The sequence below is a fragment of the Dipodomys ordii genome, unplaced genomic scaffold (assembly GCF_000151885.1).
Source record: "Dipodomys ordii isolate 6190 unplaced genomic scaffold, Dord_2.0 Scaffold49, whole genome shotgun sequence".
Lineage (NCBI taxonomy): Eukaryota > Metazoa > Chordata > Mammalia > Rodentia > Heteromyidae > Dipodomys > Dipodomys ordii.
In genome coordinates, this window is record NW_012267265.1 from 10,689,766 (window position 1) to 10,703,043 (window position 13,278).

The 13,278-nt window shown below is 39.7% G+C and overlaps 1 protein-coding gene across 1 annotated transcript in view; it reads right to left on the bottom strand.

The window, feature by feature from the left end:
• Tmem150c (transmembrane protein 150C) overlaps positions 1-13,278 on the bottom strand; it is a 75,627-nt gene that overhangs the window by 17,640 nt on the left and 44,709 nt on the right. Inside the window, exons 2-6 of the mRNA XM_013020147.1 lie at positions 7,506-7,507; positions 6,643-6,734; positions 4,033-4,086; positions 3,875-3,907; positions 3,731-3,798 (exon numbers count right to left, since the gene is read on the bottom strand). Of these exons, the coding sequence (XP_012875601.1) occupies positions 3,731-3,798; positions 3,875-3,907; positions 4,033-4,086; positions 6,643-6,722 (235 nt within the window). The 5' untranslated portion in view covers positions 6,723-6,734; positions 7,506-7,507. The remainder of the gene's footprint in view (positions 1-3,730; positions 3,799-3,874; positions 3,908-4,032; positions 4,087-6,642; positions 6,735-7,505; positions 7,508-13,278) is intronic.

Genomic DNA, 13,278 nt, shown 5'->3' on the forward strand with positions numbered 1-13,278 from the left:
AAAAAAAAAAAAGAACTTCGGGGAAGGGAGGGAGGGAGGGGATGGTAGGGGGAAAACAATGGAGGGGCTAACAATGTTCAAGAGGAAGTATACTCATTACCTCACTCATGTATCTGTAACCCTCTGTATAGTATCTTTACAATAAAAAAAAATCAACTGATGTCTCACCAAAATATCTCTCTCCCTCTCCCTCTCTTTCTTTTTTCCTTCCTTCCTTCCTCCCTCCCTCCCTCCCTTCTTCCTTTCCTCCCTTTCTTCCTTCCTTTCTTTTTCTTTCTTTCTCTCTCTCTCTCTCTCTCTCTCTCTCTTCATGCCAATAATGGGACTTGATTTTGGGACCTGGGCCCTGTCCCTTAGTTTTCTCAATAAGGTTGGTACTCTACCACTTGAGCCACAGCTCCACTTCTAGGTTTTTGATGGTTTATTGGACATTAGTCTCACAGACTTTCCTGCTCTTTGAACCACGATCCTTAGATATCAAAGTCCTGAGTAACTAAGCACTTGTCTCAAATTTTCTTTTGCTTTATTTAGTTTTACTGTTTACACATTAATAATTCCTGCTTACATCTGTTGTAGAACATGACTGTCAGTATGTTTTGGCTGAAGGAAAGAGAGTGGCTGCTATTAGGTGACTAAAATTATTCGGTCATTAGCTTTATCCTCACAGTCTCCATAAAGCAGGAAATAACATTTTTGCCAACAAATTTGTTTTAGGTCTTCCTCCTTCTTCCCACACCCTCTCCCTTCCCAGTGGAAGGAAAACATAGATTTAGGAGAAGAACACAGCTAATTCTGAACAGAAAATAATTGAGTTCTCCATCTTTGATTAGTCTGTCAAGAAGATAAAAGGTCTTTGGAAACTAATTTTAATAAATGTTATACAGACTCACTTTGTGATTATATTATAATCTATATGGCTGCCAAAATGCAGTGATTTATAGGCAATGCGGTCTATTTCTTGAAGCCGGTTGTATGGTCTAATGTAATGGTCCACAGCCTGAGAGGACAGGCCCGGAGGCTGAGAGCAGTAGAGAAAGAATCTTTAGTTAATGGATTCTTTTTCACTCCCAGAATTAATAAATAAATAATTGTTGGTTTGTTCTCACTGAGCACTAATCTTAATAAGTTTTATGTCTCCCAGGTGGCACCAAAAACGATGAAAAGATGATACAGACTAAACACAGAATATTACAATAGCTTCAAGCAAGAGCTAGTAAAAGCTTAATTGCTTTCAGAACAGGAAGAATTAGAGAATAAGATAATGATAAATGTCATCTGGAAGAAGGGGAGTTGTTTTTACTGCTTTGTTTTTCTAGACATGCTTTTATAACTAGTTAATCATAAGGTTTGTAACTTGTGAGCTATGCAAACTGTTTTTGTTTAGATTAAAGACTAAAGACTATTGGGAGATATCTATTTGCCTAAAGAATATGAAGGAGGCAATATGTAGCTTTTTATATATTCATCTGTTTCTCTGAATGGAGATGGTTTGTGATGATTTTTATAGAAGCACGTTCCTATGCATCATGATTAAATGAGGCAGTGTTTATAAAACACTTAACTTTATGCCTGGAATAGAAATGCTGGTTGTTCATTACTGTCCTGTGCCCTGTGGGATAATCAGAGGGTTGGGTGCCAGCCTGCCAGTTACATGCTGACTGCAAGGATCTGCAGAAAGCTCCTGGCCCTCCTGTTCAGGGCTCACTCTTGGGCTTTGACTCTGCTCAGTGGAAATATTCTTTAGCAGTCTTTTATGTCTTGGTATAAATAAACTTATTAAATCTTTTCAGAAGAGCAGTGCCAAGAATAGAAAAGAGAAATGAAAAGAGAGTACAAAGCTTCTGGCAGTTGTGAGGCTGAAGGCAACGATGACCAAAGGAAAGACTAGGATTAGCCCTGGCCCCTCATATTGCTAGCTTCTGAGTGCTGTGCCTTTAGTACATGTGGACATCTAGGACATGAACATCCCCTGCTATAAAGGCAGGAAGGGAAGAGCTGCTCTAAGGCGTCTGGAGGTTCTTCTTCTCCCTAGTGGCCTGTAGCAGCCCACACCCTCCAGATACTTTCTGTATAGGTGAAGTCTAAGTTGAGCAGGGACAAGAATATATTTGCCTTGTCAGGTACCAGTGGCTTATGTCTGTAATGCTAACTACTCAGGAGGCTGAGATCTGAAGACTGTAGTTCAAAGCCAGCCTGGACAGTCTTGTGAGATTCTTATTTCCAATTAACCGGAATGCAGATGTGGCTCAACTGGTAGCAACAGCCTTGACCCAAAAAAGCCAAGCAAGCAAGAGTGAGAGGCCCTGAGTTCAAGCCTCAGTGTTAATGAGAGAGAGAGAGGGAGAAAGAGAGAGAGAGAGAGAGAGAAAGAGAAGGGGGGAATCAGCCACAAGAAGAACTCTCATTAACTTCAGACAGGCATTCAAAGTGCTTCTCTGGGAGTGTTCTTCACGTTTCTCACATTGGAAGATTATGCCTGTGTTGCATGTTGGACCAAGAGTCTCCCTTGACTTTGCAGGGACTTCTATAGGTTTCCCTCTCCTATATACATATATGTATATATACATATATAAAAATATACATTGAGAATGCGTAGGTTTTTTTTTGTGCTGGAGGAAGGAAAGGATTTATACATAGAGGAAATAACAGGTCACTTCTTTGGAGGATAGGTACCACAAAAGTGGATTATCTGTATCTCCTGCTTGGAGGAAAAATCTTATCAACCAAAAGAACCATTTCCAGTCGGGTGCCAGTGGCTCACATCTATAATCCTATAGCCATCCAGGAGGCTAAGATCTGAGGTTTGAAGAATGCACAAGACTCTAACCATCAAAAAGCTGGGCTGGAGGCATAGCTCAAGTGCTTGAGCACCATCCTTTAGCAAAATAGCTAAGCAACAGTTCAAGGTCTTGCATTCAAGCCCCAGTATGTGCATGCATGCACACACGTGCACACACACACACACACACACACACACACACAAAGGAAAAGAAAAAAGGTGGCCCTTTGAAACATGAGAAAATCTGGCCATGAAGAGATGGGATATAAGATGAAAGAGGCCTGGATGGTCCCCACCATCTTTGGAGGACTAACTGCATCATCCAAGTGCATTCAGAAAAGAGGGACAGGAGATAGAAGGAGGGTCTTGGGGTCTGAAGAATAAGTGAGGAATTGGAGCCAGGCAGGAAGACCAAAGGTTTCTGTTTTCTCAAGCCTACTCCCTTCGCTAGCTGGATGTGTGCACAGGTATACAAGAGAGTGTTGTTCTAATGTCAATATTGACCTTTCGTGTGTAAATCAATAGCCACAAACAAGATTTATCCTGGGGGCCTGTGCCATGTTTCCATCTTTGCCAGTGAAGGAATAAAGAAAGCATTCTTTTCAGAGTAAATGTATTGCACCATGTTACATTTTCATGTAGGGTTTTAAGGTACATAAAATAGAGTATTTATACCACAAAAAAATAAAGTTCAAGTATCTTGAAATGATAGAGATGGTCCAGGGAAGAGGAAAGGAAAGATGTAAGGTAAGCAGGATGATTGGATGTTTCCAGTTTACAAGGGGGAAAGAAAGAGACCCTTAAAACAAAAAGCTGCCTTCCACATATTGACATGGATATAATATTCAATTATCAAGTAAGCTTAACCATTTTTTGATTTGACTTTTGGAGAAACTTAAAATAAAAAAGAATGCTCCAAAGTGCATAGAGCATTCTTCCTGTTCATCTTACCTAGGAAGGCCGCCATGTTCATGACTTGACTGAACACACAGCTAGCAGGAGGGTCATCACCTGCAATACTTGAAAATGATGACATACTTTATAATTCCCGTCTTAATCTCTGTAAGCCTCCCAACAGATCAATGATGGAGTTACCTTATGTACGGAGGATGCTTCACACCAGGCTTCCTGGGTAACAGAAAACACAGAGACTTGGGTTAAACCACAGACACTTATCAAAGTAAATCTTGCTCGTGCCACAGATTTGGCTCAATCTTTGGGTGAACAATAAATTACTCAGAGATAAACTTTACCTTTCAGCTGAATTTAATGGTAAAATTTTGTCATCTTCCACAGCTATAAAGTACCTATTAGGAAAGAATGAGACATTTATACAGAGCAAAATGTAAAACCAACCAACAAACCCAAGAACCATTAATCATAATGGTTGTACTAAATCAAATTCATTCTTTTCTTTTTAAAATATTTGTTTGTTTATTTTCTTTTTAGCTAAGACAATGCAACAATGCTCCCCCCTTTTTCTTTTGCCAGTCTTGGGGCTTGAACTCAGTGCCTGGGCGCTGTACATGAATTTCTTCTTCTCAAGGCTAGCAGTCTACCACTTGAGCCACAGCACCACATCTGGCTTTTTCTCTGATTAACTGGAGATAAGAGTCTCATGGACTTGCCTGTCCTGGCTGGGTTTGAGCTGCAATCCTCATATCTCAGCCTTCTGAGTAGCTAGGATTATAGCTGTGAGCTAACAGCACCCAGTTCAATGCTCTTTAACTACTTCTTTGAGGATCAAATGCCATTATTAGTATTTTTCTGACTTTCTAAACACCTCCAAAATTAATAGTGATGAGTATAGTGTAGAAACTAGAAAACAAAGAAATAAACTTTGAGCCCAGTACTGGTGACTCACACATGTAATCTTATCTACTCAAAAGGCTGAGATCTACAGGATCTCTGTTTGAAACCAACCTGGGAAGAAAAGTCTATAAAACTCCATCTCCAAAATAACCAGCAAAAAGCTAGCTGGAGGTGTGATTGAAAATGGTGGAGAATGCCATGAGCAAATGCAAAGTCTTGAGTTCAACCCTATTACTGGCAAAATAACAAAAACAAAATGAAAACAGAAACCCTAACAACTGTGCAAACGAGACTTCAGAGTTTCTAATTTCTTAGGAATATGTGCCCACCATTCTTTTATTTTTTATCTTTCTTCTTTGTTCTCTCCTTCCTTCCCACTTTCCTTCTTTTCTCCCTCCTTCCCTCTCTTTCTTTCTCCCTCTCTCCCTCCCTTCCTCTCTCTTTCTTCCTTTTTTCTTTCTGTGCTGGTACTGGTACTTGAATTCTGGACCTGCATTGTTGCTCAGATGTTTTGCTTACAGCTGGTGGTCTCCCTCTTGATTCACACCTTCAGCTGGGCATATTTTGCTTGTTAGTTGAAGACAAGCATTGCAGACTTTTCTTTCCAGGCTGGCATCCAACCATGACCCTCAGATCTTAGGCCCTGGAGTAACTAGGATTATAGGCATGAGCCACTGATGCCTTGCTTGTGTTCATCATTCTTAATAAGCTTCAAAAAACTAAAAAAAATCCTTAAAGTGAATATTACTTGAAAGAAGCAAGTCTGGTTATGTGTCTATGGTTTACCATAGAAATATAAAATGTATTGATGTTCAGCTTATGGGCATAATAGACTTCATCAAAATAACTCTTCAATAAACTGGACTAAAAATAGAATTCTGTCTGTTCAAGTGAGAAAATCTTGCAAATACTGAATTCCTATAACTTGTTTACTAATGTGCATCACAGGAAGAACAGATAAGCACAAAATACAACCAGTATTCTTTAAGATCTGCTTCACATAATTTATTGATCAGCCTCACTATTTATTTTGAATCAAAAAGATGAGAAAAGCCAGGAGGAGTTGAGAAAGATTGAGCTAGTATATATAATATTTAAAAGTATTTAAAAGTTGGGCACCAATGGCTCACACCTATACTCTTAGTTACTCAAGAGGCTAAGAGTTGAGGCTCTCAGATAGAAGCCAGCTTGGGTAGAAAAGTGTTGTGACACTTATCTCCAATTAAGTAGCACCCCCATCCCCTGAAATGGAGTTGTGGCTCAAGTGGTAGAGCACCAGACTTGAGCAAAAAAGCTGAGAGACAGCCCTGAGTCCTTGGGTATGTTCAGTGAAGTAAGTCAGGCCCAGAGAAACAAACAGCACCCTTCTCTCATATGTGGAAGCAACTTCTAACTTATAAATACGCAAGTAAACACAATGTGCAAACTGAAGTATGTATTGACTGAAGTATGGTATGCAGGAGAGAATCCAAATGGTATAATCCCTTAAAAAATAATTCATAGTCCAACAAAATGAACACTAGGAAGTTGGTACTTCTGATGCGGGAGGGAGCTTAAATGAAGAGAAGGATGGAAGAGTGATGAAAAGGGTGGTATTGATCAAGGTGCATTGTACTCTGTGTGTGTGTGAGTGTGTGTGTGTGTGTGTGTGTTGAATTCAGAGATTGAGAGTATACCTGAGCTTTTTTGCTCAAGGCTGGTGCTCTATCACTTGAGCCACAACTCTGCTTCTGTTTTTTTTTTGGTGTTTAATTGGAGATAAGAGTATCATGTACTTTCCTGGCCAGGCTGGCTTCAAACTTCAGTCCTCAGATCTCAGCCTTCTGAGTAGCTAGGATTACAGGCATGAGCTACCAGTTCCAGGGTCCTGCTTTGCACTTTTAAACTGATACGTTGAATGGTAGCCCCTTTGTACAACTACTTAAAGGTAATAAAAATAAAATAGGTAAGTGAATTATTTATAAATACATTAAAAAGAAATTCCCTACCAAGACGATTTGAAATCTACAGTGCACCTGAATTCTGAAAATATCAACTAAGGACATACTCACACTATCCACAGCCCAGCTGAAGTAAACAAAGTAAAGACCAGAGGTAGAAACATCCACACACTGCATTTCTTCCCATCCATGCCTGTGCCACTGTAATGAAAATAATCATTCATTAATTCATCAATAATGAAGGCAAAAATTCACCTGATTCTTTTTAAATGATCAGGAAGTCCATCTGGAAGAAATGTTTTATGAAACTATGATTCATATCTGTCATTCTTGCCCTTTCCTTCCTGTGGGAGAGCCATTGAACAGTTAACACCAATGATTATTATCTAGTATTACATTAAATATTCCCATCTTAGGAATGATTGGATGAAAAAATTCTTATAAAACCTTTTATGATCAGGCCAGGTGTGATGGCTCATAGCAATTTGAGAGGCAGAGATTAGGAGAATTACAGAGTTCAAGGCCAGCACAGGAAAAAAAAAAAAGTTAAAAAAAAAGGTAGTGAGACTACATCTCACCAAGTAAGTTGGGCAGGGTAGTATATGCCTGTCATTACAGCCATGTGGGAGGTACGGGACTGTTGACCCAGCAGAAACATAAGACTCTTAAGTAAAAGGGCTGAGGATTGGCTGAAGAGGAGGAGAGGCTACCTATCAAAGGCAAGGCCCTGAGATCAAACGGAGAAAAGTTCCACAAAAAATAGAAGAAAAAAAAAGAAAAGGGCTTTTAGACTGGTCTGTTCGTGGCTATATTTAGAAAAGCAGAAAGAGCTTTGAGTTAGGACTGTCAGCAAAGTCACAAGGTACAAAAGGCATACTTCAGCCACCCTTAATGCTCTTAGGAACATTTATGGATTTATGGACCTGACATGCATATTAGTCCATAATCTGGCCAGCAGCAGCATTAGAAATGAGTGGTTGCTAAATAAATTAGCAACATAGAAGGAAATGACAAATGCTTTGCAAATCTGAACTTTTCTCATGACACATTATTGAGCAGCTGTCTTGGTGAACTGTAAAGATGAACACTGTGAAAAGCAATGCATTAAATTAACTCCAATAAAATATAGATGTTGAGCTTTTGTGGATATTACATTTTTAAAGCTAAAATAGCTGCATAAAAAATCCTCATTCTCCCTATCTACGCAGAGTTTTAGGCCAACACAGGCCAAAAAAATGTTTGCAAGTCTCAACTCAACCTCAACAGAAAAAGCAGGGCATTGTGGTGTACACCTGCCATCTCAGCTACAATGGGAAGTATAAGCAGGGAGCCATGGTTTAGATAAGCTTGGGAAAAAGAATTTCATACTATCTCAAACAATAATCCCAGTTAAAAAGGGTGAAGGTATGGTTCAAGCAGTAGAATACCTGTTTACAAGTATGAAGCCCTGAGTTCAAACCCCACTACCACCAAAAAGAAAAAAAAAAACCTACCCCTCTACTGGAATGAAAATGAAGTTTTAGAATTTTCTATGAAAAATGATAAATAGCAAATTAACACTTGATATCTTAAATATGCCTAAAACCAACACACAAATCACCAGACACAACAAAATTCCAGTGCTAAGAAAATAAAGCAGCCCAGTGACCTCTACTGCTCTTCTAATAAAAAATAGTAATGTGATTAATGTTTTTTTTTTCTGGAGATGGAACTTAGGGCCTTGCACCTACTAGGCAAGTGCTTTACCACTGAGCTACAACTGCAGCCTTTAAACAGCATTTCTACTGAGATCTCAGTGTTCATCATTATTATTACTATTATTGTTATTATTTTGTCAGTAGTGGGGCTTGAACTCTGGGCCTGGGAGCTGTCCCTCAGCTCTTCAACTCAAGGCGAGCGCTCTCTCACTTGAGCCACAGCCCCACTTCTGGTGTTTAGTTGGAGATAAGAGTCTCATGGACTTTCTTGCCCAGGCTGGCTTTGAACTGCGAACCTCAGATCTCAGCCTTCTGAGTAGCTAGGATTCCAGGCGTGAGCCACTGACACCTGGCTCAGTGTTCGTTATTTTAACATTTAAAACTCCCACAATTTCACTTATTGCATCTGAACCCACATTGCACATTTCTTGGCACCCCTGCTGACACTACTGTCACATGCTGAGGCTTTCAGGACCTTCTGGAATTGGATACTGGAGGACAGTGATGCTCCTGAAAACCTCTGAACCATTCCCTCCTGAAAAGTGTCAGAACCAGCCTGCTTGATTTGTCTTTTGGACCAGGAGACAGACATTAACCAGACTGGTGTGATTTTTAACAGCCACTACTCAGCCTAAACACCTATCTGGAAGAAGTGTTAAATAACCCAAGTGCGAAGTTGAAAGACATTGAAGAAATACTTTCAATTAATTTAATCTACTTCATGATTATTGATACCCACTTGCATTTGGTGAGTTCTAATGACCACAACTATTTATTCACACCAGGCTATACTATACAGAAAGAGTAGTCGTTCATTATCTGGGAGGATATATTCTAAAATCCCAGGAGGATGTCTGAAACCATGCATAGCATCTATCCTATATGTACTCCCTATTATATACCTTTTTACTTAAAGGAAGAGCCCTTTATGGTTTCTCTTTGGCATATATGGATTGCCAGATCACATGTTGCAATTTGGGCCATTATTAAGTAAATAAGGAGTCCCTAAAAGACAAAGCCCTGCGTTGTGATAACTGAGAAGGCTATTGAGTGATTAATGGGCAGGTTGCATATACTGTGTATATACACTAGACATGGAATTATTCAAGTCTTAGGCAGGGTGGAGTGGAATAGCACAAGATTTGATTATACTCCTCAGAGCAGCACACAATTCAAGATTTAGGAAACGTTTATTTCTGGAATTATCCATTAAGATCTTTGGGCTATAGTTGACTATAGGCAACTAAAACATGGAATGTAAAACTAGAGATGAAGAGAGGACTACTGTAAAACGTATGAGGTAGTGGTACCTGGCTTTCCGGTTTACCTAAAGTAGAAGAATGGTGAAGATTTTAAGAACATACAGTGTGGTTAGTCAGTGCCTATGAATTTATTCATGTCCAAATTTGTGAGCTTTAATAAAGTTATCAACTACAGTACCAAAAATAATTCCATCAGTGGCCAAGATGTAGAGAAAGTACAGAAAATAGGGGTGGTAAGCAAATAGGTAAATGAATTATAATGACCCGACCTACCACTGGAAAGGATGCTCTGGCTGATGAGTTACAAGATGGTTATGCCCTAGCTTCTAGCCTCAGTTTTGCCAGAAGCTGACTCTTGGGCCTGACTCTGTTATTGAAATATGTAATGCAATTTCCCTATATCTCTGCATAAAGATTATTGAATTCAAAGAGAGCAAATGATGCCAAAGATTTGAGGCCTTCCTAAGGTGACGAATCCAAGCCCAGTATGCTAGATCTTTGCAGTGATGAATGCTCCCGTGCACTCAGAATTTGTCATCCCAGAGGAAATGACAACCATTATGACATTACATTGGCGACAGAATCATAATACCAACATACAGATACATGATGAGAAACAGAACCGTCCATTGGGCCAGCCATCACATTGGAAAGTCAATATTTGGAAGCAAGCAAGTAGATAAGGAGCGTGAAGAAGATGTGTGCCTTTAAGGACCCGGAAACAAGCTACCTCAGCTTCCTGCATGCTTTTCCTCTAGAGTGGGATCGCAGAAGTAGGATGCAAAGCATAGGATGGAAATCCAGCCCAGCCCCATGCAATCTTGAGCAGGTTATTCATCTCTGAAGCCTAAATCTAATCATAGAGATCACTTCTGTTTGATAAGATTTCTGTGGGGATTAATGATGACATATGGAAAGTACCTGGCCCCAAATCCATGTCCCATACATGCTTTCAAATGACTGAGCACATCAATGCTTATGTTAGAACCAGATTCCCATCTTGAAGGCCAGGCATCAGAACAAGTTAACACTTTCTTCTCTGTGCTTCCATGTATCTAGAATGGTACACACGCCCTGACTTATAGTTGTAATTGTGTCCTACAAGTGGCTTTCCCCAAAAAACTAATCTTAGTATCTTGCTGTAGAAGGTCTGCCTTTCTGAGACTCTGGTGTTTTATTATCTTCTAATACATTTCTTTTCTTCATTTGCTTAGTTGTGGAATCATATGAAGTAGCCATTGGCTGACTGTGGGCAACTAAAATGAATCTGGAGATAAGGGGGGGATTACAGTAGAAGGTTTAGTGTGAGCTAGCCGTCCATGGATAAACTGTTTATTGTTTACTAGTTTAACTCTATGAAGAACTTTACATCCCAATTTTGAGAAAACCAGCTCTATCTGTGCCTGATGACACATGGAAATCACCCCTCCCCTTTTAAACTCTAAGGGACACCTTGGGAGATGGAAAGACAAAAATCTACGGATGGTTGTATCATTAGTTTGCAATGGAACTCCTTTGGTGCTTCTCTAGGATTTTTTTGTAATGTTGGTTATAACTTTTATTTACTTTTTTGAGACCTTCTCAAATGCACAGGCAAGTACAAGAAGTAGTGCAGTGAAAATAATAAATAAAGTAATGTAGTACACTCTTCACGCTGTCTCTCCAGTGATTATTTCATGCATAACCATCATCAAACTAGATGCTGGCTCTGATATAGTTCTTGAGCTTTTGTCAAATTTCATTCGCTTTCTACACACTCCTTTAGTGTTACATAATTTTTGCTTCCTACATAGACATGTGACAATGTATTTATTGACCATTTATGTATCTTCTCTGAAGAAATGTCTATTTAAATCTTTCACTTTTTTCTTTTTTTTTTGCCGGTCCTGGGGCTTGAACTCAGGCCTGGGCACTGTCCCTGAGCTTCTTTTGCTCAAGGCTAGCACTTTACCACTTGAGCCACAGCTCCACTTCCAGCCTTTTCTGTTTATGTGGTGTTAAAGAGTCAAACCCAGGGCTTCATGCATGCTAGGCAAACACTGTACCACTAAGCCACATTCCCAGTTCCTCTTTCACATATATTAAAGCTGGGTTGTTTGGGTGTTTGTAGCTAAACTGTAGTTATTTTTATATTCTGGATATGAATTTCTTATTAAATGTATAATTTATGGAATTTCCTCCCAAGTTACCATTTCATTATGTCAGTGTGTCCTTTGCCACCAAGTTTTTAATTTTGATGAATTCCAATTATCTAATCTTTCTTTTATTGACTTGCTTTGGTGACAGGTCCAAGAAGTCATTGCCACGTCCAGGATTATGAGGCTTCCCTTCTATTTTCATCTAAGACCTTTTTTGGTGTTAGCTCTTCCCACTTAGGGATTTGATCCATTTTGATTTAAATTTGTGTATGATGTAGGTAAGCCCATTCATCTGAATGGAAAACAGAGCCATTTACTTATTGGCACTTTTCAGGGTCTTCTGCAGTGCATCAGTTTTTAGTTTTGATAAAAACCTAACTTGCCAAATCTTCCATTTGATGCCAAATTTAAGAACCCTTTACTTATTCCTTGATCTCAAATATATATATATATTTTGGGTCCGGTCGTGGGGCCTGAACTCTGGGCCTGAGCGCTGTCCCTCAGCTCTTCAGCTCAAGGCTAGCGCTCTACCACTTGAGCCACAGTGCAACTTCCGGCTTTTTTCTTTTTGCTTATGTGGTGCTGAGGAATCGAACCCAGGGCCTCAGGCATGCAAGGCAAGTGCTCTACCACTGAGCCACCTTCCCAGCCCAATCTGAAATATTTTCTCCTATGTTCTTTTTCTTTAAAAATATTGTGGTCTTATTGGAGGGGGGCAGTGTATGGTAGTATGGTGTTCACTAGGCATATGCACTACAATTTGAATCACATATCCAGACTTACTTTGCTTTAACTATTTTTTAGATAGGGTCTCACATTTTCTACCTGAGCTATCTTTGCTCTGTGATCCTCCTACCAATGTCTTCCACAGAGCTGAGATCATAAGTGTACACCACCTCCCTTGGCTGTGATTGTACATCTAAATTCTGTGATCTGATTATACTTCTTTTTTGGAGGGTAAGGGGTCTGGTCCTGGGGCCTAAACTCTGGGCCTGAGCGCTGTCCCTCAGCTCTTCAGCTCAAGGCTAGCACTCTACCACTTGAGCCACAGCACCACTTCCAGCTTTTTTCTTTTTGCTTATGTGGTGCTGAGGAATCGAACTCAAGGCCTCAGGCATGCAAGGCAAGCGCTCTACCACTGAGCCAACTTCCCATCCCCTGATTGTACTTCTTTTAACTATAAATTTTTATCATCTTATTGACCTGGGTTAGATCCTAGATGGTATACAAGTAACTTTGGCAAGGATCAGGAAACATGTGGCATAGTAGAATGGGACTGTTACACACACATTAACACACATTAAGAAATGCCTTGCGAGATTCATTTGTACAGCAGGACTCATACTAAAAGGTAATAATACAACCTACCAGATAAGAGCTTAAAATAAGACAGCTGTGTGTGTGCTCATGCATACGGATGTATACATGTATGCATATGTGTTATATGTCCATGTGCATGTATATTTACATCAGTGTGCATGTGTATACAGTGCTATGAGTGCATGAATGCTTGTGTACATTTCTGTGTTTGCACATATATATGAATGTGTGTACAGGTACACGTATGTGTGCATGTGTGTTTATGTTGCATATGTCCATATATGTGTTTATGTATGTTATATGTATGCATATGTGTAAATGTGGGTGTGT